Source organism: Botrytis deweyae (assembly GCF_014898535.1).
Source record: "Botrytis deweyae strain B1 chromosome Unknown BDEW_019, whole genome shotgun sequence".
Classification (NCBI taxonomy): domain Eukaryota; kingdom Fungi; phylum Ascomycota; class Leotiomycetes; order Helotiales; family Sclerotiniaceae; genus Botrytis; species Botrytis deweyae.
The window spans coordinates 1-26,266 of NW_024066226.1; the positions used below are offsets into that span (position 1 = coordinate 1).

Sequence of the window (26,266 nt, forward strand, 5' to 3'; positions counted from 1 at the left end):
TTTAAAATAAAAGATTTATTTAACGAATTTATTTTCGCTTTAAACCTAAAATTTATATCTTTTACCATTCAATATAACTTATTTCAAAACAACTATAATAGTCAAAACTTAACATTTAACATAAAATTTTAAATTCGATTTAAAATTAATTTTCACAAATTTTTTCAAAATAATAAAACAATTTAGAAAATCTAATAATCTATATAAAACCAATTCTTCATTACCTTTTTGATTTTTTTTGATTTTTCTAATAAAATACTCTCCATATCAAAAAATCTATTAAAATATTTCTAATTTTATAAATAGATTTTAATATATCTTTATTAAAAATTTATATATAAAATTATATTTTTCTTTATTTTATTACTTAACGATTTTTCTTTCAATTAATTTGAAATTCTAAAGGATCAAAATAAATAATCTTATTTAATTCTAGAACTAAATTTATCTTATTTTTAATGATTTTTGAATTTTAAATTGAATTTTATTTTGATTGAAGAAAACGTGCATATAGTAGGGGCGTGCATATAGCAGGGATATCGGTTACCTCGCCAAGCCGAGTGAGCCAAGCTCCCAAGCCCCTCCTCTACGTAAGCGAAAAAACAGGCGGAAATTGAGTACTCTTTCAAAGGTATTTTTTAATAGATTATAAATTCATTTCAAATTAAATATTGAAATTTGAAAAAAGCAAACGAAAATTTGAGTCTTCTTTATATTGAAATCAAGTGTTTTTATTATCTAATATTAGGGTTAAAAAGAAATCTTAGTTGTTGAAGGTCTTTCGAATGATGGTCAATTCCCGCCTGTTTTTTTGCTTACGTAGAGCCCTCCATTCATCCACCACCACCACCACCCCTCCACTAATTAAGCATAAACCCGCTCGCACACGCTAAACCCCTTTCGCCCGTATTCGTTCGTTCGTACTCCGTATAAAATACTTCGGAAACCCTTCCCGCTAATACTGACGTAGGTACCTAGCCTAGCCTCATATCACGCATGTGTATCCTCGCCTCGGCGTTCCATTCTTAATTTAATCCAAGTGAACATCAACCAATAGCCAACCAAATCAACTCAAACCGACTAATTTTTTGGATTATGGAAAGAATAGAAAGGATTCCCCAATAAGAGTACTCCGTAAACAAAACAGAGGAAAGGAAATGCGGTATCGAATGATTCGAATCCAACCCCATCATTCCACTTTGAGTCGTATATCGTCGTAAAAGTGCGCGTTCAGTACCTAGGTAGTTAAGTAGCTCGGTCGTGGGGGTGGGGAGGCTGTGTTGTGTGTCTTTTATGTAGGTACCTACATATATATGTATATGTATATGTATATGTATATGCCTTCTCGTCGATTGTGTATCCTGTTTGTTTGTTTGTCTGGATATATATGGATGGATGGAGTATTCATTTTTATCTAAATTCTGAATTCATATGTTTGCTTTTACTTTACTTTACTTTGATACTTGACTTTAATTTGGGATCTGGAGCAATACTATATATACTATACTACAAGTGGGCAGACGCTCATTTGTACTCACTGTGTATTGTATATTGTATAGATAACAAAACAGCACTTCCTTTTCCATCTCTCTCTGCTGCGATCCGCCTCTTCGATCCTTTTCTTCAAGAAATATAATATACAAAAAGGCCCCGTCCTCCCTCCAACGACCGAAAGCAAAAATGTCCTCCTCCTCGGCCCCGACAGACACTCCAGTCTTCAAACTTTACCGCTACACGCCGAATCTAGGAGCGGCCGTGGTTTTTCTGATCGCCTTCGCAGCTACGACGTTGTATCACATATACCAGATGATCCGGGCCCGATCATGGTACTTTACTCCTCTTGTGATCGGCGGTATTTGTATGTTTATTTTCTATTTTCTTCATCTCATCTCCTTCTCGTCCCCACTCCCGCTCATACAATGCGCAAACAGTCGAAGTCGTCGGATATATCTTTCGAATTATGGCGCATTCCAACAAAGAGTCCATTCCCATCTACAGCATCACCACGATACTGATTCTGCTCGCACCGGCGCTCTTCGCCGCCTCGATATACATGGTTCTCGGACGATTGGTCGTCGCACTCGACGCAGAAGATATGTCGCCTATCCGCAAGAAGTGGATGACCAAGGTTTTTGTCACTGGAGATGTCATTGCATTTCTGAGTCAAGCGGCCGGTATGTTGTCTTGTGTGCTCGGGTCCACCTCCCCCCGTATGTTGATATTGAGGAATACATATACTGATCTGGAGGTGATTTGATACAGGTGGAGGAATTATGGCTAGCGGAACAGCTAGCGCTCTGACTACTGGAGAGTATATTACAATAGCGGGTCTTGCCATCCAACTTGCCTTCTTCAGCGTCTTCATCCTCACCGCGACTATTTTCCATCGTCGATTCCAAAGAACCACAAGTACCGCGCCGATGAGAATGTCCGTTAAAAACATGATGAATAACAAGAACTGGGAGGCTCTGCTGTACGTTTTGTATATTACGAGCGCACTGATCCTGGTCCGTTCGGCTTTTCGCTTGATCGAGTATGCTGGTGGAAATGACGGGTATCTGCTTTCGCATGAGGTTTTCGCTTACATCTTCGACGCAACTTTGATGTTTTTTGTAATGGTGATACTCAACATTTTCCACCCATCCGATGTCATGGGAGACAAAGCGACCTTGCATGGAAGTACGGGCATGTATTTGCGTAACCGGGATTCAGGAGTTTGAAGTCTGAAGAGGGATAGCTAGATATCCTGGCGGATTGATGAATTGTAGCTTGTTGGCGTCAATGATGTATTTTTTAATATAGATGCGAAGCAAAGATTTAGAGCGAAACTGAATCTTGCCGTAAATACAGTAAACCCCGGTTATACTGATATTGAACATACGGATAGAATTGTGCCAATGTACCTTTATGTATTACTATAACCCAATGAACTTTTTCTCGATCTTGATATCATCTTGATGATAAAAATAATTAATTAAATCTGAAAGGCTTTTATCACCTAACCAATTTAATAGAAATGAAAAAATCCGGGACTACCGAGACTAAATCTTTTACATATAAGACTGGATTAGCCACATATATACCTGGATATATCAATAACCTTGACATACCGATATTTGTCGATAGAGTTTTTTGAATCAGTATAACCAGGTTCTACTGTATAATGCCTGAATAATTATCTTGGAGAAGGCTGACCCCGTATGGCCATTTGAACTTTGACCCTTGCTTAAAGGCTGGATTTTGGAGTTTGTCCGAGGCTGCACCGATTATCAACATCAAATAGCCTCACCGACGCTTTTGGGAAGGCAAGTAGATCAGCGTACGAATCACCCAGGATGGATGCGCTTGTCTCGACCAGATGCTTTCCCCACCCCCGGAAGAACCAGAACGAGTCGAGCCGACGCAATAAAACTCCAAAATAAGCAAGAATAAGGACGGCGAGCGGGTTTCGTTGATTCAGAAGAATTAGATAGTCTTTGGAAACTGCAGCAGGCCACATGAGTCCAGCTGTGATTGGGGATGTTGAGCCTCTGTCTGCCGTTATCTTCCTGATCATCTCGAATGAATAAAAAAGCTGTTGAACGGCATCTTGGCAAACCTTAGATGTTTTCGTGCATGTTTCGGCCTCGCAGCGAGTAACAAGATCGGATAGAGCACGCAGCTCCGTAATGACGTCGCCACCAATGTCGGGGTATAAATCTGTAGGCGGACCACTCCGAATAGCAGCGTAGAGTCCATCACAGTAGATGTTTTCCTCCCACAGACTATGCAAGCCAACCATGCCTCTGACCAAGTTGGCGCAAGCCAAGAACTCATCAATGCCGCGATCGCCCTTATTTGACTCGAGTAAGTTCCCATCTGCGCGAATAAAGCAAAATCCACACATGGCCAGAAAAGCTGAGAACAAGAAGGCGGCGCGTTGACTTTCTGGCGAAATGTCACCGGTGTTTATGAGACGCCGGTACTCTACTAGTGCCGCATTTTGGTGGTGGGCAGCCTCGGCCACCATAATTTGAGGGTTATCGCAGCCATCAAGGGCAATATGTAAAGCAGATAGAGAAAAAATCCCGCGAAGAAGGAAACCGTTTCGCGTGGCTATCTGTACGACGTATGTCTGCCATACTTTCTGCTGTGGAATAATAGTGCTGAGAGAATCATAAACATTGACCGTGTAGTGGTGAAGAAGTTTGAGGGCTTCAATGTTATATGCTTGTGGCATGTGAAATGGTGATAAGGGGGCACCAGGTGATGATACTATGGCTTGGGAATGAGTACCAGACCTCTGCTGTGAACTCTCTCTCATGGAGGTGGAAGGTGGTGGATTTTGCTTCCACAGATACGTGCAGGTTATCCAGCGATCTTGACAGTTTCCACATTTGGGATGACCTTCATCACACTTATTGATCGTGTTAGATATGGATGTTGTAGCAGACTGCGCTGCGTGGCTCATGATTACATACCTTGAGGTGCTTCAGTTTGCAGGCGGTGCATCCCTTCCGCGACTTCTTATGAGGCCGTCTAGTGGCCATAAGAGCAAAGAAACAGGATGAACATGGAATTCAATTACTAATTACAATAGTTGCATCAAGTAAGCTAGAAAATCGAGTATTGGACGAAGAGTGACAAAGTGTGTGGGGGGAGATGTATGGACGTTGACGGCGTAGGCATTGTAAAACAGACTAAAAGGCGACCGAGCTTTTCTCCACTTTTATTATTTGCGCCAATCATATCATCATACTGATTGAAAATTTATATAGTGAACTTCCGTAATAGGCATACAATGTGTTAGGTTATAAAAGCTAATCTTGTATTAAAGCTAAGACTATACTACTCAAAGGTACCGGCTATGTAAGTTATATAAGCTATGCCACTAGTATGTAGCCTGTATATTATATTCTAGTAATAAAAGTATTATAAAACTTATATATATATATGTTTTAAAAAGTTAGAGAGGCGTGAGAGGATTGAAGTTGAAGGTTTTAAATTTTCGAAAAACTTATTTATTTTATAAGAGAAAAAAGTTATGAGTATAACGAATATTATATAATAATAAAATATCTTATAATATTAATCTTAGTTTAAGATTAGCTTGAACTAGATAAGTAATAGTTATTATATAAGTAATAAAGACATTCTTTAAGATATTCTTCAAGGTTATCTTTTCTTTTTAGTATTACAGGGTATATATATAGTAGTAAGCTATTAGAACTTCGATCCCTAATACTATGTCTTTTGAATAGATTGTATATATAATATAGTAATAAAGCTTACAACTTCTATTATATCTGCTTATATAACAAAATATCAGGGATCTTATCTTATAAATATCATTCTGAAATCTTTTATTGATTATACTTTGATTGAAATTAGGTTAATAATTAATTAGAAAATAAATCTATAAGGATAAGAATATATTTACTTAATAATTAGATATTCTAAATTCATTAATAATAGAATTATTAATAATAAGAGTATTGAATAATAGACTTGCTTATTTGATTATTATTATGAATTATATAGTTGACTATATATTATTAATAATAATCCCTGTTTAATCTTTTTAAAACAAAAAGATTGAAAAGGAGGGCTTTATTATAGGATATATATATAATAATAAGCTATCAGAACTTCGATTCCTAATACTATGCCTTTTAAACAGATTATATGCGTAATATAATGCTTACAACTCCTATTGTATCCGTTTACGTAACATTTAGCTTTCTTATTTTAGTTTATTTAATCTGTATCGATATACTTCAGTAAATTAAAGTAAATATATCTTAATTTTTTGAAATATTATATTTATAATCGAAAATATTATACAATTTTAGAGTTCAAATGAAGAAAAAAAATTATACTATTATTTCTAGGCCTCTACCTTGTGATTAATATAGATAGTCACATGATTAATTTTCATATAGATATTAATCTTATAGGAAGATCTTCCTTTCTTAGTATAGATCTTTTATCTAATTGTTAATCTTTAAAGCTATTCTCATATTGCCTCTTATAAAGCGCGTAATACATACGTATATAAACAAAACATTACGATATACGATAACTAAGTCTCTAATATCTTATATTTCATCGATTTCATCTATCTATATCTCTTATAAATCAAAGACAATGAAAGTAAAACGTAAGATTTATTCCATTACTTGATTTCTTCTTTTCTGCAAAATTTAAATCATAAATCTTACACCTCTTCCCCTTCCTCCTCTGGCTTCTCCTCCCCCTTCTTTACCTTGATCTCTCGCTTCATTTCTCAACCCACCATTGATACTATATTTCCGTTTAATTCGTACTTCTCGCTCTATTTCCTCGGAAGTGTAACCGGAAGTGGAAGTGCTCGATGATGTGTCCCTGCGTTTAAATTTTCCTCTACTCGTACTCTCATTCCTCCCTCCATCACCGCGAGCAACATGAGAAACACGAGGGAGATAGTAAATCGTTTTTCTCTTACTTGTACTCGTACTTTTATCTTTATCTCTGCCTCTCAACCTTGATCTCGACCGCGATCTTGACCTTGACTTCGACCTCGACCTCGACCGTAATAGTGACCCATCTCGGGGAATATCAATTATCCTTGTTATATATCGAGTCCTCTCTTTAGCGTTCTCTCTTTCTTCTTCTCTTGGTTTGGATTTGGATCTGGATCGAGATCTGGATCTTCTCGGACTTCGGTTCCGATTTCGACTCCTGAAATTCTGAGATCTCCCACCCAGTCTTGATCTTGAAACGGCATCTCTGATGGGTATTGAAATCGGAGAGATATAATTACATTCCAGCACTCCCTCGCTCTTTACACCCCTCTCACAACTTCTTCCTCTTCTTTCTTCTCTCCTTGCCCCTCCTCTACTCCAACTCCCTGTCCTCCTACATCCACACCAACACCCATCCCTACACCTACACCTAATAAACCCCTCATAATAGGGCGTGGGTGTTCGATTTCTTATACTTTTCCACCCTTCTCTTTCTCTTTCTCTTTCTCTTCCTCTTCCCCTCTTTTCCCCCTCACACCCTCCTCTCTCACATTTCGTTTCTCTTTCCCTTTCCACAGAAACTCTAACGTTGGCTTCTCTTTTGCTGTTGTGTTGAGTATTGAGATCGATGTTTCTATTTTCGTTGTCGTTGATGTTTTTGATGTGAACTCGGGTTGTGTGGGTTGCTGGTGAGGGTTCCGTTGTTGATGATGATGATTGTGATGGTTGATAGATACGATAGATATATCTCTCATACCCATCACATTCACACCTCCCATCCCTATCCCTATCCCTATTCTCATCCCCACACCTCACACACCTCCCTTTCATTCTCTCATCCCTACTCCTACTCCCACTCCTAACCCGACCCCTAGCATCATCATACCAATCTTCCCCACTTCCAGAATTCGAAGTTCGATATATTACATATGGAACATCCTCTCTGTATGAATATTGAATCTTTGAACTCAGACTTCTGGGACTGATGTAAGAAATCGATGTTTTCAGTTCTCTTTTTGGCGCTTTGATATCCTCATCCCCATCCCGATATCCTCGATCATATCCTTGAACATTTATAGGTCTAGGTCCAGTTCGTAGTATCGATACAGAGCGAGTTCTGCGAAGAAGTGGCGGAGAAGGGGAGGAAGATGAAGATGGAGATGGAGATGAACTGGAAATATAATAATCCTCCCCTTTCCCTCCTTTTCCAACCTTCCCAGCCTCATACCCAGGGCGATGAGAAGTGGTATCGACATACGTGTATTTATATCTAACTGGAGAAAGAGATATCATTGGCGATGGGGATGAAAAGTAGTGTCGATCCGAGTCTCGCAATGGAGAGGGAGAAGGAGAGCAATACCGACGTGTCGAACGGGTTTTGGTAGTACGGGACATGGTTTTATGATGTGTGGATTTGAGTTGCGAGATGAGAGGTGAGGATTGGTTGGGGTGTTTGTTCTAGAAATTGATTTGGGGTTTTAGGACTTGGATATGAATGCATATATCTTGCCCTTCCGAAGTGCAAAATGATCTCCTCCTACCAGACTACTTCCTATCTTCCACGAAAACAGAAGAGAAAAGAAGAAAGAACACTATGATGAATCTACTTCACGATAGATGGAGATAAAACAGAGTGAGGACAACAGCAGAAGAAGAACTAGAATTCATGATTATACGCTCGCTTCCTAGTTACTAGCTAGGAATAGGCCGATGAAAATTATCAATGGTTCGATTGGAGGGAGTGAATAATCTCGGATCAGAAAGGGGGGCGAGATGAAAGGAATATTTGATGGTGGTGTGTGTGTATGTATGTATGTATTTTTCGATATATCTATAAAAGTAAAAGACTTTTAACAGAAAAAATATTACAACAAAAGGAAAAAAAAAACCCAATACCATAACAAATGAGAACCTATCTCGAAAGTCTATAAACTCCTCCAATGAAACATATGAAAAATGATATATATGCGATGTATCTTCATCAACTCCCTCGCTATGACATCCTATCCTTGACTTTTCCTCAAATACTCAATCGCACATTTCAGATCGCAAATCCCCATCTCCATCTCGATCGCTATCTCCATCACCTAAACATTGACCCTCTTCAACTTAACCCACAAATCCGGTTTCTTCCACAACCCATAAATCCGGTTCCTCTCCAACCAACTTTCACTATCCCTCGCCCCCTCCAAATCAAATCCCCATACCACATTCCCCAGCAAAACTCTCATTTCGGCATACGCCAAATTCTTCCCAATACAGTTTGTGGGTCCCGTACTAAACGGTTGACGAGCTTTCTTATCATCACCCTCAAAGATTTTCGGATCAGTTAGCTTCATATCCGGGAACGCTGATTTCAATTCCTCGACATCTGCGGCACTGAGCCATCTCTCAGGATGGAATTCATATGGGAGATGGAAATTCTTTGCGGAAAGTTGGGAGCTGATGGGATTGACACCGACGGTTGCTCCGGCAGGAACGTATTGGCCAGCAACTAGACTTCCACCATTTGGGACTATACGGGGGAGAGTAGATGGGGCGGGAGGATACATGCGGAGGCCTTCTTCGAGGACTGCGTTGAGGTATTTAGATGAAGCGAGAGCGTGGAGAGTAAGATCTTCTTGGGTTTGGAAGGTAGTTCTTAATTCGATAGCGAGGTTTTGGAGAACGGTGGGGGTTTTGAAGAGATGGTATGTTAAGCCGTTGAGAAGGGATGCAGTCTTAATTGTGTTAGTAAGGTTGTTCAAATCAATGAGATGGAGAGATTAAATACCGTTTCACTACCAGCAATGATTAATACAGTTGCATTTTCTCCGATCTCCTCACGAGTCATCCCTTTATCTGTATCATTGTGCTTAATGATATAGCTCATGAAATCGGGTACATCTCTCGGTGTATCGAGTCGCCGATACGCTTTTTCCCTTGTGAGTTGATTAACATGTGGAAACCTACCAATTATATCTTTCGGAACCAAAAAGAGCGCAATAGCCCCAATAATTGGGTATTTTTTTGCCTCGTTGACCAAAGTGTTGATTTCGAAGACTTGAAAGATTAAGTCAATCCAATGATGTGTTTCTCCAGTCCTGACACAATCAAAAGGCTCTCCGAATGCAAGGTCACCGATCAAATCGAAGGTAGCAAAGTTATACCATTGACCGATGTTAATGCTATTTTCTGAATTGAGAGAAGAAAACTTGATAAGTCCAGAGATAAATTGTCGAGCATACTCTTGGATAAGAGGTTCCTGTGATGTGAGGGCTTTGTCGGAGAATATATGTGATTGAAGGCGACGAAATCTTCGATGATTTTCTTCGTCTGCTGTTAGTCTTTCAATCACGAACATTAGCTCTTACAAATCTAGTACGTTGGAATGATAACTTACATAGTTTGGACTTGATTATTCACCGTAGAAGCTCGTTCCGTGAGATTCTTTGGGAAATTCTTCTTGTGATTCTCTTTCACAAAACCATAAATGTCTTCCCAGGCGACAGATGAATCGTAATCTAAATAGTTGGGAGCAACTCTAACCGCATCACCATATTGGTCATGAAGTTCTTTGATCTTGTATGGAAGAATACCCTTGAATTTCCAATATGAGAGAGGTATTCTGGAAGCTGCCCATAGTCTTGGCCCTGGGAAGGATTTCAAAGGGTGAAAGAATAGGTTATAAATGCAACAACCGAGAAAGTGTAATAGGGGTGCTATGACCACTGTGATGATAATAACGATGAAATGCATTTTGTATCGCTCAAGCTGGATTATCTTAGAATGTAAAGTGATTTAACTATTTTATATTTCAAGATATCACTAACTTATATACGGCACTGGGTGATATATCAATTATAGCCGCTGGTTACAACCACGGATATGGAGTTTGTTGATATCGGCAGTGTTCCACCACTTGTAAGTCCGTGCCGACTTTCCGTTACACCTTTCAAACGCCGCCTCGCCGATTGACGAATTAGATGTTAAATAAATAAGGTTGTAAAGACGGTTATAACACAACGTTCCGTCTCTTGCTGAGGTGAGGGTGCATAGCCATGCAATTTCTGATATCTCACCGTCTTCTTTCATATCCAGCAGTGATTTATGCATTTTTGGTGCAATGTGCCTCAAGATAATGATGGATAGCCAACTTTGACATTCAATACACATAATTATGCAAGACTACTGCATTTCTCCACTTGAACAATGACCAATGAGACAACAAACAAGAAAGGTATGTACGATGATATGAAGATCACTTCATCGTGCATTTCGGCATTGAACATTAATCCCACCTTCCCCATGCCCATAGGAACCCTCATATACATCCAATAGTATTGGGATTTCCCGGCACTGGGTGCGCGAAAATGGATCGATGGTAAATGCTCCATCAAGCACAAGATATTACCTAGTCTCGTGTAATTCCTGTACATTATATCCTCATGGCAAAAATCTTTTGCGCCTCATCCAATCGTACAGTATAAGCCTGGTATATGCCATGATATCCTTCCAACGCCGATGCTCGTCAAATATGCAGTTCATCATAAACGTTGCGAATCGAGTTTTCCCCGATCATAATCCCATATCTTCGTCCTCACTATCTCCGTCACCTCCACTTCCGGCACCTTCTTGTTCTTTTTCCCGTCTGGAAACTTCCCTAGAAGCTCCTAATTTTCGTAGTCCATCCATGACACCTGTGATGAATCCTCGTCCCTCACTAACCTCCATTGCGCCAACACCTTGTAGACTGGTGAGCCCACCCCCTTCTACCACCAAAGTACTGCTTCTCATTTTTGCCATCCTCACTTCCCGTAGATCTCTAAGTAGTTCCCGAACTTTATCTGGATCTTGTATATCATCACTTGCAGCTTCCAGTAGAATTTCACCCATATCAATCCAATGATATGGTAAATAACCAGGCTCTGAGTCTGCGGTATTCGACGGTAGAAATGGCGGTGATACTGTAGATGATGTGCTATGGTCGAGTGGTGGTGGAGGAGAAAAGCTCTCAGAATTATCAGTCTCCATTTTGAGTATTCTGTCAAGGGAATGAGGATGAAGCCATGGTGGTGGTATAATATTGGCACGACGTTGTCGTTTGAGAAGTAGAGCTAGCCATAAGGGTAAGGGAGCACGATGCGGCGGCCTCAGAGAAATTGTCTTGCCCTATAGATACCAAATTGATATAAGCTTTAAGTTTTGGTTACTGTTGTTGGAGGGGTAAATGGCGGGGTAGCTTACACCTAATAAATCGAGGCTCTCAAGGCGTTGCCGAGGAACGACTGTGACCATTTCCATTTCGCATAGAAATGCAACCTCCATTGGCGTTAAACCAGGTGGTAGAGGTAGAGCCATATCGAGTGACTTACTCGTAGGTATGTTCCTCTGTTGACTCCACCGAGTTACAAACATTGCGATCAAAAGCCGACGCGCCTCGAGCTTGGAGTATTGGATGCCTCAGGCATCAATAGCTTTAGTTCCATCCTGAAGTCAGCTTGGGGACATCATTACCTACCTACCTACTTCAGGAGATCTTTCTCACCACGTTCACTTCAATTAGAAGGTCACAGATGTAACTCATTGCGTACTTTTACTCCGAAACCCTATCTATACTTTATTTGTCTCTTCAAAAATGACAGCTCGATTGGTTTCACAACTTTCCATGCATTTTTAATCACGAAGCAAGGGTGCAGCAAGTGCAGCACAAACTGTCATTGGGACATGTCTCGAGATGATCGATATTCGGTATATCTTGGTTCGAAAGATGGTTCATCTCATTCTTTCTCGCCAGAGGGACCACGGTGTATTCATGTCACACATTAGATTCAAGCTGAACCTTTTGTTGTGCAGTAGTACGTGGTGTGTACAGGCATTTCCAAACCATTTTCGTCGCTAAGATGTTGAAGGCTCCACGATCATACTAGTATCTCACGTAGGACCTTTTTCATTCTCGTGGCAACCTGAAACCCGATTCGCTTTTTTGTGTGAATTTCCCTCGAGATACTCGCCCCATTTGGATGAGTTTATCTTCATCATGTCGTCCCAGCGGCTGGTTACATCTATCGTTGGACATTTGATATCTCTGTCACGTTGTATCCGGATGCTTCCGTAATTAAAATTATCAAAGAGCATCTCAAAAATCAAAGCTCTCTTCCATACGCTCGTGTCCATAAAGAATATTCCTTATTTCATGTGTTTATTTTTCACAACAATCATCGAGTAGCGTTGGACTCGCGACCTTCTGAAGGTTCATTAGTCTTCCAAATGAGGTGTCTATGTTGACAGTTTCGAAGACTCAATGGACACCAAAGACGCAGGTGAAATACTCACAGCTTGTAAGGTCACTTCACAATCTGCCTGCATACTAATTCACGATTTTTACGTCATTCTTCTCTTTCACTACAGTAATGTCCACATGCACTCTGTTGCGTTGCATGTTTCTATATTGTATAACTTGTTTTGAATCTCATTTAAATCTGGTTGGTTGGTTGCGGTTGCGTATGTTCACTCAGTGCGCCCCCACGGTGCCACTTCATGCCATATCAGAAATCTATTAATACTCCTTAAAAACCCTATGATACCGGAGATCTCATTCCATAGCTAAAATCTAATCTTGAACCAATAAGCAATATGTCGACTGCCCTCCACAGAATAAGTTCAGGCGTCCTTGCAGGACTACAATTTTACGATGAGGAAGAAACAATTTCAGAAGGACACGATAGAATGAGTTCTAGAGTGCCTGATGGAGTTCAAATTTATGTGGAAGAGAAGATGTCTGAGTCCCATTCTGGTGACTCTATAGCTGCTACAGGATTTGATGACGCTGCGACGAAAAGGCTGGTTCGGAAGCTTGATATACGTCTCATCCCAATTCTTGCTACTATATATCTGTATAATAATTTGCCAATTTGTCTAATTTTACTGATTACTAACACTGGGCAGAGTATGCTTTCTTGATCGTGCCAATGTTGGCAATGCACGACTTGAAGGACTAGAAAAAGACCTTCACATGACCGGCCTCGACTACAACATCGCGTTGTCTGTATTTTTCCCATTTTATATTGCAGTCGGCGTTCCTAGCAATATGATAATCAAGAAAGTTCGTCCAAATATATGGTTGACGGGAATTGTATTATTTTGGTCAATTGTTATGGTATGCACGGGCTTGGTGCACGACTATGCGGGCTTTCTGGTTGCCAGATGCTTTTTGGGCGTCGCAGAAGGTGGCTTGTATCCAGGTGTAGTATATTATATCACCATGTGGTATCCTCGAAATGAATGTGGCTTTCGCATAGCACTATTCTTTTCTATGGCAACAGCAGCAGGAGCATTTGGTGGGTTATTCGCCCGCGGGATTTCCGAAATGTCTGGAATAGGTGGTAAAGATGGATGGGCATGGATATTCATCGTCGAAGGGCTTCTTACCTTTTTTGTGGGGTGCATATCATACTGGGCCATCGGAGATTACCCTAATAAGTATATGACAAGTCCCCATGTCATTTTTCATGCATATCGTTGTGTGTAAAACTTACGTGAACTTAGTGCAAAATTCCTCTCGGAGACGGAGCGAAAAGAGGTTACGAGACGACTTGCGATTGATCGAAATCTTCTCTCTGATGACTGGAATTTAAAATTCGTCTGGCAAGCTTTGAAAGACTGGAAAATATATATCAACATGGTGTTGTGCTTTTGCTTGTCCACGCCTGTATATTCATTGTCTTTGTTCTTACCTACAATTGTGAAAGATATGGGATACACCAATAATGCTGCACAACTGATGACTGTTCCTCCTTACGTCGTCGCATGTTTCTTTACGATCTCTGCCAGCTTTTTTTGCCGACAAGATGCAACACAGGGGTTGTTTTATTCTAGGGTTCTTGGCTGTGGGAATAGCTGGCTCCGCACTACTTATCACTAGTAATAAGACACCTGTTCAATACACGGGCACTTTTTTTGCAGCGCTTGGTAAGCAAACCACCATAACCAAATCAAACTATATACTTATGTCAATAATCGTGTAGGTGTCTTTCCAACTCTTTCCCTTCTCACCACTTGGGTAGGAAATAATCTAAGTGGAAGTCTAAAGAGAGGAGTCGGTTTCGGTATGGTTGTTGGCTTTGCCAACTTCGGGGGTATCGTAGCAGCTTTCATCTATCGCTCCGTGGATGGTCCTAGGTAAGATTTTATACCACTTTAGTGCATGAATTCTACTGGCAGCTTCTCAGTTCTCTAATGATTCATCTATATTGACTATTAGTTTTAGATTCATCGAAGGACATACAATATTCATCAGTCTGTTGTCTTTGGCTTTTGTTTTGACAGCTTTCATGATGACCTATTACAAGATGGAGAACGATCGTAGGGACGCTAGAGATGCGGAACGAGGCCTAACAGCGGATACCTATACCCTGGAAATGAAGCTTCAGCAGAAAGATGAGGGAGATGATGCAACGTTTTGGAGATACACCATATAATATGGGAGACGCGCTAGATCATGAAGCTCGAGGATTACCCCCAAGAAATCCTAATGGTATCTGTATGATATCAAAAGTACTATAGCTTGCCTTCCTTTTAAGGTTTCATATCTCGTTCTTCTCGATGCATGGATGCAAGCACGAGCGAGTCTAGGTGGAATGTGCAGATCTAGCTGAATATTAAAGATGATCTACGCCAACTTAGCTAAGCATGCTAAGCGTCTATAGTTTCAAAGTCTGATTCTAATTGGATCACACATTCGCGCTTATTCTTCTTCGACGTCTCCAATAAATTTCCAGCTGCTAGTACTCCACTTCATCGTCTCTGTTTATATATCGTTACCACAATCAAGTATTAGTCTTGTCTTAATAACTTTAGTGGCTACTGACTCGAATGCACAGACTGGAGCTGAACAACATAGAATTAACCTTATCAGATACTTAAGGTCGACTGTCCCCATATTTGTGTGGGATAATACAAGACTAATGATTAGCACCATACAATGCCTACAAGCGCGTTACTACGGAGAAAAATGCAGACATGAAGATCATACTACCATATATACAAAACTAATCTATTTACATCTGACAACCAATCGAAAACCTTCAGTGACAGTCTTTCTGGCCCATAATTTAATCTACAATTTAGGCTTGGGCACCATACCCCTCTCTTTAACAATCCTGGCTCCTTCGCTTCTCAACTCGAACTTCTTAACCTTTCCACTACCCGTCTTTGGGGTTTCCATTTTCAATCCCTCCTCTCCAAACCAAAATACATGGTGAGGAGCTTTATGCCATCCCAACTCTTTTCTTGTCCATTCTCGTATCTCTGCATCCGATAACTTCTTTTTGACGGCGGCTGAATCTTCTTCAATATCTAGGAATGCACCAACAACTTCTCCATATTTGGGATCTGGAATCCCAACGACAATAGCTCGAGAGATGGCAGGGTGAGCATCGAGACGAGTTTCGATTTCAAGGGGATAAATATTTTCACCACCTAGTCAATGATTAGTTTCATGAAGAGAATCGTACGATGGGAGGACAACTGACCTCGGATAATAATATCCTTGAAACGTCCAGTGATGGAGCAATATCCTCTCTCGTCGAAGGAAGCTTCATCTCCTGTCTTCAACCACAAAATTCCATCTTCATCTCTAACCATTACTTCTGCCGTCTTCTCCTCATTATTCCAATATCCTTTTTGTAGCGAGTATCCAGATATGCAAAGCTCTCCTCTTGCACCTTGTGGGACGATATTTCCATCTCGGTCGATAATTTTAGCACGAAGATGTGGAAGGATCTGTCCAACGGTTGCCAGACGAGTGTCGATAGTATCATATGTATAGGCATTGAAGCAAGTGGGCGAAGTTTCCGTTAATCCTATCGAATATGTTAGTCATTTGCGCTTCCATCATGATCGTTATAACTTACCATAACTAGAAGTGTATTCTCTCATATTGAGTTCTGTCAACAATCTCTTCATTAAAGGTCTTGGTACTGGAGCACCTGCTATTATTCCTGTTCTCAGACTGTCACAGTTAAAGCCCTCTGGTCGTGGCAGACTCAAAATCTCCTCGAACATGGTTGGGACACCATGGAGTGCAGTACACTTCTCATCTGATACCGCCCGCAGTACCGCAGAAGCATCGAATGTTTCGGCTGGGAGAATGATTTTTGCGCCATGTGTGATAACTGCCAATACTCCAAGTACGAGACCAAAGCAGTGAAAGAGCGGTGGTGGACAGCACAAGATATCTTGTGGTGTGAACGCCAATCGGTCGCCGATTGAGTTGGCATTGTTAACTAAATTGCTGTTGAAAACTGTCAGGATCTTTTCCCCGAATCCAGATAGAAGTATACTTACAAGTGTGTAAGCATTGCAGCTTTTGGACTTCCAGTCGATCCGCTTGTGAATTGCAAGTTTACGATATCGTCTGGCTTTACCATACTCTTTACTCTCTCGAATTCTGCCATTGAACTTGCTCGGCCTTGACGTTTCAGTCCATCGTAGTTCATAAATCCATCTCGAGCACCCCTCAAAATCACGACTTTATCCAAGAATTCAGAAGTGCCATTGTGCTTTGGCAATGGCCCTAAATCAGAGATAAGTCTTTCGGTGCTCTGTTTTCCAATCTTTGGTACTGTAAACAAGACTCGACAACCTAACGTTCATCAGCGGCAATATTCAGAAATCTGAGAAGCCGCCTTACCAGCATGCTTCAGCCCGTTCTTGGCCTCTTGAGTTGTGTATGTATTATTCAACACCACCAATATACATCCCGTATAAGCCGCGGCGAAGAACACCGAAATATATTCCGCACAGTTACCAGCTAGTATTCCAATTCTATCGCCCGATTTTATACCTAAAGATAACAATCCACGAGCCACGGCAATACTCTCTTCCTGTAACGTCCCATAGGTCCACCTCGTTCCCAGTGAAGGGCAGACTAAACATTCATTTCCAGCACGAATTCTTGTTTGTTGATCAAGCAAATCTCCTAGAGTAAGTGCTAACAGCGGAGGACTTGACGCTCCCTGAACAATCGACAAACGAGGAGTCTCCTTCTCAACTTCGTAGAGAGATTGCATGGTGAAAGAGAAGCTGAAAATCTACTAATTGAATTGCAAGTGCAAAAGACACACAAAGAATAGATCAAAAAGATCAGATAAGATAATAAAACCAAGGTGCATACAGGAACTAAGCAGCCGCCAAATGCCTAGGTTGCCCCACGGGACAGAACATGCGGTATGAGTCGTGCATTGGCATGACTAAAACTTCGTCGGGGAGAATCTAGATGAGGATTCGGAGTTCCGCAAGAAGCGGAACCTTTGATTGTTGAGCAGTTTTGCTACAGCGGACGAAATTTCCACATGTTAAATGGATATGCATTTTGTGACGTAACGAGGCAGAGAGATCCACTGCATCCGTAAGTAACTCGGGCAAGGGTTCAACACGAAGGTTAACTTGGTGTGAAGTACGCCTATTGATCAGTACTATCTTTGAGCCGAGCAGCTTCCTGATATGGGAGAATACAACCATGAGTCGTATAGCAACCATTCAACCCGAGGAACCTTTCATGCGTCGAGAGTATGTATCCAACTCGGAGTTCTCGTAGGAAAACAACAAAGTCCGCTCGAAATCTATCACATCATCCGCGAAGAAAAAACCTTTTCCACCTCAAACTTGGCTCCATTGAAAAGATCTCAGATCGTCACTCATGCAGTAATAAAAACTAGCCAGTGGGACCCAAAATTCCACCCGTACGAACCCCGAAATATATCCCAATGCTCCTCTATCATTCGTTCAATTAAGTCTCAAAAACGACAATCCCCATCAACTCCGTCATCTAAACCCAATGCGGCAGCTCAATTCCACCATATGCATTCAAACTCTGCATATGATATCCCGGACGTGAAAATTTTCATCTGATTAGATCGATTGATAAGATTAAGCGTTACGAAATGATCCACTTTATTTGCGCTAGTTGATTTTTGCCGGGAATATACCATAAAAATGATGTTATCAGATTGAAAATTCCGGGCTCGGAGAAGAGATTATGAAAATGACGGGTGTTGATTTAGTGAGTGGGTAGTTATTATGAAAGGCGGGCAAGGTTGCCCCTGATATTGGCCGGGGCGTCCTGCAAGATGATGTGGAGACTTACTTTTTGAGATTTGTGTTGCGTGAGGTGTTAAGATATTGAGAGTGCATTCAGCCTGAAAAGATTTTAGAAAGCTTGACAACTCTTGAAAGCTGTCAAGCTTCTCGGCTTTGGCACTTGGTTTTGATGCGAATTTACAATGTCACGTGAGAATGTACTTTCCATTCTTCGGGTTCCAGCAAGATTATAAGAGGGGGCTTCAAAATCCTACCACTCAGCAAGATGATGTTGTGATATCTCGAGGTAACATTTGAGAATCGAGATATGCTTTAGAGTGTGCTTTGTGTACTACCTCTATGAGGCATGAAGCCTTCCCTTGCGCTTGATCAATTTCATTCACAACATCTCTTCTCGGGACCTGTGCTGTTCTCTCTGAGCAAGGCTCCTCTTACGCGTAGTTTTCATTTCACTCTCCTTTTTGCTGACTTATTTTGTACCGCAATCTCGATCTGTTTGACTCATGCGTGAAGGTTTCCTGCAAAGCTAGCATGTTGCCGGTATCTCTCAAGAAACAGTTGGAAGAATGGCTGGATAAATTTCCAACTTCTAAATAAGATCAAGGTATATTTACTAGACATCAAATTTTCAACACCCCCCTGCATCAACAAAGAACCCAAGAACTCCTATTGAGATCTTCCTCGGGATCATCCCCAGTATTCACGTCACAAAATAAGCATTTCATACATTTAAATGACACTACTCCACAAATGCCACTGTCCTGGTACACGCCCCGCGCATTCACATTGATTGAGCTTGGGTATTTACCCCCGCAAGATGTAGGGAGAGATAATTCCCTTCTAACTTACTTGTTTCAATGACTCAGGTCATGTTCCAGAGTCGCCGATCTCATGTACTTGATTTATTCTTTGCAAGAATTGTGAGAATTGTTCAGAGACACATGCGAGGCTCAAAACGGAATCTGGTTGGAGAGGAGGAGAAAATCAAATGCTATTGGCCCTTGTATTTAGCTACGGGGAGCGATAATGATGATAAGGATGGAATTCTGCGCAATTTCGCTTTGAATAACAATGAGCTAGCCAAAAGAGCGTGGTCAGGTGTCTCTTCAACAGTTGCTTATAGTAGTTGGGTTAGATCAAAATCACATCCTGAAGCTTATCCGAATTCCATTCCTCACCATCCATTATTCCATGCACATAGCAGTCTCCAATTATCTTATATTCCTCCTCACCTTCCATCCGACGTAATATACACGGTAGTTTCCCGCCCTCGAGTAGGAACAATTGATCGCCAATCTGCGCATCCATTGGTACAAGACCTATCCACCTGGGCTCTTTGGCTATGAAGAATCTTCTCATATGAGTAGCGAAGTAAACCATACTATGAAAGCGAAGGATATCAGAGTTTGCGTTTTCGGCGTTTAGCAGCTGCTTCCCTCCGAGACGAGGAGTGCCCTCGATCTCCGATTCCCACCAAGAGTGGCAACTTTTGCGCGCTTGCAAATCGTTCGAAACTCTTCTAAAATAATACTCGCATGCTGAATTATTGCTTTGGGATAACTCAAAGCTTAAGGCTATTGACATACAGAGAGTTTGAGAAAAAGCATCCGAGTAGGTCGTAGTTCGCGAGGAATTCGGATACCGCTGGTCGAATTGGGTCTCACTCTGCGCCAATCGCCTCCACTCTCTATATGTCTCAGCCATTTCCTCGTCATTATCAACCTCAACATCGTTTGCTCTACCGAGAACCTGAAGAGAGTTCAAAAACATACCGCGTAGTGTGATTCCTGATTTTCGTCTTTCTTTCACTACGGCAGAGCTTTTGCCGGAGGCTGAAAATTTAGGAAACATTCTGTGACGCTCGCTTACAGTATCCACTAAAACATGAGAGGGTCTTTCTGCAGTCCAGTCTCGGATCCAAGAAGGGCCTTTACCAGCCAAAATTCCCGTGTAATGCCACTTTCTTGGCCACAACTGGCTTAGAATATCAAGATTCCGCGCCTCATTGATTATATCCACTACTGTATTTCCATACAATAGGGCAATATCAATGTCATAATCTGGGTGGATAGAATCGACTTCTTTAGTCGCAAGAATACCTAGTAGGCCGTATATCTTGTCTCGCGGATCTGAGCAACGCCGTTCCCCAAATACATTGAGAAGTCCTTCCAGACTACTTGATGCATTGCCATCTCGATATTCACGAAGAAACGTCATCTTCATAAATGAAGTCGTAATGAACCCACTTTTGCGTGGATTACAACCGTCTTTGGAATGTGCAAGTTGACTAGTGAAAATAGCCGACAGGTCATTTTGCAATATGCTTCTCCGTCCTGATATCAAGAGGGTGTCTTTCCCTAGAAGAGCTTCTTGAACTGTCCACATTCGGTTCCACCAAGGGTTCTCGAAAAGCCGAATGATCCCGGCGCCTGTACGCAAGTTTTGAATTGAAAACGAGGCAACGTCATCGTTATCACTTTCCCAGTGAGCTTCGAGATCTTTTAACATCATTTCAAATGTATCGAAAACCAAATCGTTGTCCCTCTCCTCGTCAATGATATCTCCTTCCGGTACCAATTTATCCAACCATCCAGCTGTGAGGCTTGAAGTCAAGCATTTGTTCGTTTTTGGTTCTCCCAGCCAAGCAAGGACGATTGATGATTTTGAGTAAATTGTGCCCATATATTTAACCTGTGAGTTGCGCTCGGGTATATCTTCTTGGTTGATACAGATTGCGTCAATCCACAAAATTCTTGGTAGATCGCGATACCTCAGATGCCGAAGTGCAGACTCCAAATTGGTGGTTATTGGAAATGACACGCCTTGAAGGTTGATGTCGCATTTGTTCATCGGATTCCCCCAAACATATGAGAGAGCCTCGTAGAATGGCTCATCTATCAAGGAGACTGTTGTGAGAGTACAATAAATATCGTTTGAAAAGTCTCCAGGTAGCAAAGTGACGAGTCTCACTTCTTTTTTGGAGACCTCAAGAGTATGATATAACTGGGTTTCTTCCATCATGATGGAAGCGTTTCGGTTTTAGAAATTGGCCTTTCGATAAAAATATACCTCTTTTCCTCAAGAAAGGGCCTTTTATTAAGGGAGATTCATCTCATGGTGTGGTAGCAGATAACTTAAGATGATGAGAACTATCGTGTTACCATAATCACAATGCAGTACAATCATCAGCTTCTCGAGTAGCGTCTGGGCATTTATCACGGTTAGCCAATCAAGCGCAGGCTGCTTTGCCTTCTGGATATTTTTGCATCTTGGCGACGACGCCCTGTTATACTGAGCTGAGCTTATCGGAAGCAGATCATTCCGAGAAAAAATTGTATCGCAAAATAAGCAGAAAATCAGAAATTGTGATAAGCATTGTGAGCCACATCAGGGATCGTCGTTCCTACGCGTCTATAGCCGCCTCATTCAAGCATAACTACTAAGTAGCTACCATCCATATTTACAACTTCCATCTATGATGGGACTTTGCTCTTTATACAGTTTGAGTATCTTCCAAGTACTGGTTGCAGTAAGACAAGATGAGAATGATATACTGAAATAAAGCAATGCTGCTACCTTGGTCCAAATTTAAATTTAGTAAGCACCCCCTCCAATCGTCAGTTTACGAAGAAGATTCGGAGGGAGGATGTATACAGAAGATATATATTGCTGCGAAGCTTCTTTGATTTTAGAAATTGATCTCCTCTATAAGTGACTACGAATATCCATAACTTTAACTTTGGGGTTCCCAGGTGGTCATTGAATCAGAGTGCACTCCAATTCCCCTATTCACAAACTCATGCTGCAAGCATTCAAGCATCTAAAATTACCTGATACTTTTGTTTTCAATTTGTCAGATCGATGTCCATTGAATTTTCTTTCATTCATCTCAACTGTCGAATCCGTTTTTCTACGAACGCAGCGCCAATTAGGTGCGGATCTTACCAAAATTCGCAGTCTAAAGATTTCAGAGACCAACTTCCGTTGATCAATTCCCATTTTTAATTCAAATACCTCTCTACGACACTTTGCAACTATACCATGTGTGTACAACGCAACACTGTTTACTTGGGATGCGGTGACGCCACATTCCGGATCTATGGCTGCATTAGACAACTACAGCTACGATTTAGTCCTCCAAATTGCCCTCGGTTTCAGATACAAGTAGTGGAAATCCCTGGAGTTTGTTCTGGCTGTGGTGATGGACGTCGTCGTCGTGCCCGTTGTGAAAGTCAGAATTCTGCTTGAGGGACTGAAACTCTGGGCGAGAATGAGATTTTTGACAGAAAATCCTGGATGGGAGTTGAGATATTAGTTGATTAAGCCACGGATTTCCTGGCGAGGGTGGCTCTGGACTGACTGACCGTTAACCTGCATATAAAGCAACGGAATCTGCATCTGAAATAGCTATAGTATATTCACGGTTCTTTCCCCATGTTTCCAGATTCATTGCCGTGTGTGCACTGGGTAAAAGAAAGAAAATCGAAAATCAGCGTCCTTCTCAAATCAAATTATTCATATCACGATTTCGTTTCGTATTTCTTTGATAAATGATGATATTCATGCAATAATTGCCAAGTGATAATGTGAATGAGCGAGTTATAACTTGTAATCCATCATATAACTTGAATGGCGGCATTTCCGTTAGTGTTGTTGTTCATGTGAATCTTCTTCTGAATTTCATCTCAAACTAGTTTTTCCGGCGCCAAATCCCAAGTGTCAATTTTAACTATCTAGGTAGGTAGGTAGTTATGCGATGCTTAAATTGACATGCATTCACAGTCTTGTATGAATGAATCGTAAACGCCGCTCCAATCAAACTTTTACCACACGGCTCCTATAAAAAGACACTCCAACACTCCAGCCCTGCTCTTTTCTTTTTCAACCACAGAAACTCTTCCACGGCCGAAACTCTCACATTCCCGGGAACTAATTATCAAGTCATCAAAATCACTCTCAAAACACGGCAGCGATGTGCATAGAACAGTGGACAATCTTCCCATGTGGGCATAAATCCATTCGCATACAAGGATGGCTCCAGCAGCAGCAGACAAATTGCCATCCTCCTCTTTGCCCGTTTTACCAAATAACTTTTTTCAATGCCCCCATGGTCTTTAAACCAGTGCCGGATCAACAAAATGAAGGACTAAACCTACCGAGCTCATAGTTTCTAGGAATTGATGGTAATAGGATCGAGGGTGTAACTGAATTATAATCAGAGACTAACGAGAAGATGGCGAAGGATGGGTAGATGGAGATATAACAGATGAGAGTCTTGGGTTCTGAGCCATCGTCCAGAGAGCATTCTGACATTGGTGGCTGAATGCCTTGTATCAAAGTATCTTCTTCTGCGACACTTTAAGATAGATAGAATCAAAAACGTTGCATTTTCATCTCTGTAGATATGTGGTGTTAATATCCGTGTGCTCGCTCTTTTACAAGATTCTCCCTCGATGCTTGAAATGCCGTACACGAGTGAAGCAGACAACCCATTCATGATTCACTGGAATGTGTATCAGATGCCAATAATCTTGATTGCTAATTTTGGCATGCTGTAGTAGATGATCACTAATTATCAAAATCAAAATTAGAAACATTCACCTCAACATTTGCAATTTCCCGTGCTGATTGACATACAGCTACCCCCCTCAGCCATCTCTATATCAAGGTTAGAATCCATTCTTGAATCATAATTTTCCATCTCTAAGAACACGAAGATTCAAAATCCCCAAAGTCAAAAGGTCCAAAGTCAAAAGGTCCAAAGTCAAAAGGTCCAAAGTCAAAAGGTCCAAAGTCAAAAGGTCCAAAGTCAAACTTCAACACCTTCAAACAACGCCTCGTCAAGCAAGGGTCCTGATCACTTCGTCAACTTCGTCAATACCATCACATTTCCTCACAGATAAATCGTCGAATATCTCAATTCAATCTACCTCACCATGTGTTCAAGCTTGTTAACACACTTCGCCTGCGGACACGCTGGCATGCGTAACACCGAGAAATGCCCAAAATTCAGTCAACTCCAGCTCAATCATGTAGCGGCCTGTCCAGACTATAAGGCATACCACCAAGATCAAGCTGGAAAGTGTTTTGATTCCAAATACAATTGTCACTGAATGGATTTTGTGATGGGTCATCGGGATTGTGGAGGAAATGCTGTCAAGAATGGGCGAGAGGCTAGATAGAAATGGTGGAGTTGGATGACAGGATAAAGAATGGGAAGTGAAAAGGGCAAAGATGCTGATCTGATTGATATTCACAAAGAGGGCTGGGACCTGGAATTTCTAGTGGAGAGATGATGAGACGACGACATCAAGGGGCAGCTATTCATCTTCAAATCACAGAGCAGGAACTCTACGAACCTGGAAGAAGGGTCGAGATTGAATTAAAGTGAACATATAGCCAATACAAAAACATGCCAATCACAAAGCACTAGCTCATAGATCACAAAGCAAGACTCGGAGTGACTTTGATGACCCCACAGTCCCCATATGTTGAGAATCCACTTCCCCACATCAAATCCATTCAAATCATTGTACTCGAGTGCTCTCTTTTACATCTGTTGTTCTCATAATCGCCCTTGTACACTTGAACTTTGTCTACCTCAGCTAGTCTAGAGGTATGGAGCTCATTACACTATGATCGCCACTTTCCTCTCCCCTCGTTCCCTCTCCTTTCCGACCACTTACAACGAGATATTCTGGGAAAAGAGGTAAGAAACTCTTCTTGGGATAGTTTGAGAATGCGTGCAGTGCAGTCAGTTTCCATCTCCAAAAATGTACGAAACTACCAAACATCAAAATAATTGCCTACTACTGGAATCGAACCAATGATCTTAGCATCGCTGAAATATCTTCCATACAAGTGCTACGCGTTACCACTGCGCCAAGCAGGCTAAACTATTAATTTCCATGGCGTGAATTCAGTATATGTTACTGCTGGACAAGACGTTTTCCCAAACCCTCGGCAAAGTCACCGAAACAGGAAACTCACGAGGAATTGAATCAATTCCTTTCACCACACCATGAGAAGCTGCATCGAAATCTCCAAGTTTCTCACCGCTGAATGCGTGACCCAGAGGTTTGTGCGTGTTGACAACCGTACGTCGGAGTCGATGGATCACCACCATGCGATCTAGTACCATGAATTCCCCGTTGAGATTGTAACGGCCCTCCACGAGGTCACTGTTCCACGTACGGAAATGCAATCTGGTAATGACAGAAACCGCCGATTTTGAGAATGTGACCTTGCTAATGTCAGAGAAACCTGATCTTGTTATGAAGCGGCGTCTAATATTCAAGCCTTCTGGGTGTCAGAAATGCAGAGAAAATGTCTTGACTTGTATGTCTCGTTCGAAGGACTTTCTAATACATCAGTTTCTCCAACGCCAGAATTCCGACCATGTATACTCGTATACGTTCGTCATTTCACAAACTCCTTCCCAGGATCCGGATCAAATTCATCTATCGCATCCCGCAAAATTGCAATCTCAAGTTCATAGAAATTAGCCCCTAGACAGAGAACCGCCATGGAAAATCTTTTGTGTAACCGGCAAAAGTCTCGTGGATTGGGCTACCATTAACCACTGCATATTATCCCTGATGACGAGTTCTACCTTCCTTCTTTCTTTCGTCCCGAGTCAAAACTCTTGACTCGGCAGTTTCACCCCACATAGAAGCAGGGGAGGAACGGAGCGATCCCACCTG

At 41.4% G+C, this 26,266-nt stretch overlaps 8 protein-coding genes across 8 annotated transcripts; 2 read left to right on the forward strand and 6 right to left on the reverse strand.

The window, feature by feature from the left end:
• Positions 1–1,402: 1,402 nt before the first annotated feature.
• Positions 1,403–4,609, reverse strand: EAE98_007724 (uncharacterized protein). The gene is made up of 3 exons (XM_038955347.1): positions 4,461–4,609; positions 3,111–4,396; positions 1,403–3,047 (listed from the first exon to the last, which is right to left on the reverse strand). Exons 1-2 carry the CDS (start codon positions 4,527–4,529, stop codon positions 3,227–3,229), a joined length of 1,239 nt encoding a protein of 412 aa, XP_038808076.1. The 5' UTR covers positions 4,530–4,609; the 3' UTR covers positions 1,403–3,047; positions 3,111–3,226.
• Positions 1,681–2,720, forward strand: EAE98_007725 (uncharacterized protein; the record flags this gene model as incomplete). The annotated part of the gene is made up of 3 exons (XM_038955348.1): positions 1,681–1,858; positions 1,932–2,174; positions 2,263–2,720. The coding sequence occupies 3 exons, from the start codon at positions 1,681–1,683 to the stop codon at positions 2,718–2,720; spliced, it is 879 nt and encodes a 292-aa protein (XP_038808077.1).
• A 1,980-nt stretch (positions 4,610–6,589) lies between the features above and the next one.
• On the reverse strand, positions 6,590–7,877 carry EAE98_007726 (uncharacterized protein; the record flags this gene model as incomplete). Its single annotated transcript, XM_038955349.1, has 3 exons — positions 6,590–6,732; positions 7,034–7,116; positions 7,303–7,877. The coding sequence occupies 3 exons, from the start codon at positions 7,875–7,877 to the stop codon at positions 6,590–6,592; spliced, it is 801 nt and encodes a 266-aa protein (XP_038808078.1).
• Positions 7,878–8,309: 432 nt separating this feature from the next.
• Positions 8,310–10,220, reverse strand: EAE98_007727 (uncharacterized protein; the record flags this gene model as incomplete). The annotated part of the gene is made up of 3 exons (XM_038955350.1): positions 8,310–9,202; positions 9,256–9,808; positions 9,865–10,220. 3 exons carry the CDS (start codon positions 10,218–10,220, stop codon positions 8,570–8,572), a joined length of 1,542 nt encoding a protein of 513 aa, XP_038808079.1. The 3' UTR covers positions 8,310–8,569.
• Positions 10,221–11,039: 819 nt separating this feature from the next.
• Positions 11,040–11,822, reverse strand: EAE98_007728 (uncharacterized protein; the record flags this gene model as incomplete). The annotated part of the gene is made up of 2 exons (XM_038955351.1): positions 11,040–11,633; positions 11,709–11,822. 2 exons carry the CDS (start codon positions 11,820–11,822, stop codon positions 11,040–11,042), a joined length of 708 nt encoding a protein of 235 aa, XP_038808080.1.
• Positions 11,823–13,097: 1,275 nt separating this feature from the next.
• Positions 13,098–15,105, forward strand: EAE98_007729 (uncharacterized protein; the record flags this gene model as incomplete). Its single annotated transcript, XM_038955352.1, has 6 exons — positions 13,098–13,357; positions 13,410–13,943; positions 14,010–14,272; positions 14,340–14,432; positions 14,489–14,642; positions 14,731–15,105. 6 exons carry the CDS (start codon positions 13,098–13,100, stop codon positions 14,939–14,941), a joined length of 1,515 nt encoding a protein of 504 aa, XP_038808081.1. The 3' UTR covers positions 14,942–15,105.
• Positions 15,106–15,579: 474 nt separating this feature from the next.
• Positions 15,580–17,533, reverse strand: EAE98_007730 (uncharacterized protein; the record flags this gene model as incomplete). The annotated part of the gene is made up of 5 exons (XM_038955353.1): positions 15,580–15,941; positions 15,995–16,324; positions 16,376–16,755; positions 16,809–17,106; positions 17,155–17,533. 5 exons carry the CDS (start codon positions 17,531–17,533, stop codon positions 15,580–15,582), a joined length of 1,749 nt encoding a protein of 582 aa, XP_038808082.1.
• Positions 17,534–19,694: 2,161 nt separating this feature from the next.
• EAE98_007731 (uncharacterized protein) lies at positions 19,695–21,584 on the reverse strand (the record flags this gene model as incomplete). The annotated part of the gene is made up of 1 exon (XM_038955354.1): positions 19,695–21,584. The coding sequence occupies one exon, from the start codon at positions 21,582–21,584 to the stop codon at positions 19,695–19,697; it is 1,890 nt and encodes a 629-aa protein (XP_038808083.1).
• Positions 21,585–26,266: the final 4,682 nt, after the last annotated feature.

Coding starts and splice junctions, on each gene's coding strand:
- EAE98_007724 (XM_038955347.1), bottom strand. CDS start 4,529: ATGGCCACTAGACGGCCTCATAAGAAGTCGCGGAAGGGATGCACCGCC. Junction 4,397..4,460: donor GCAAACTGAAGCACCTCAAG/GTATGTAATCAT, acceptor ACGATCAATAAG/TGTGATGAAGGTCATCCCAA.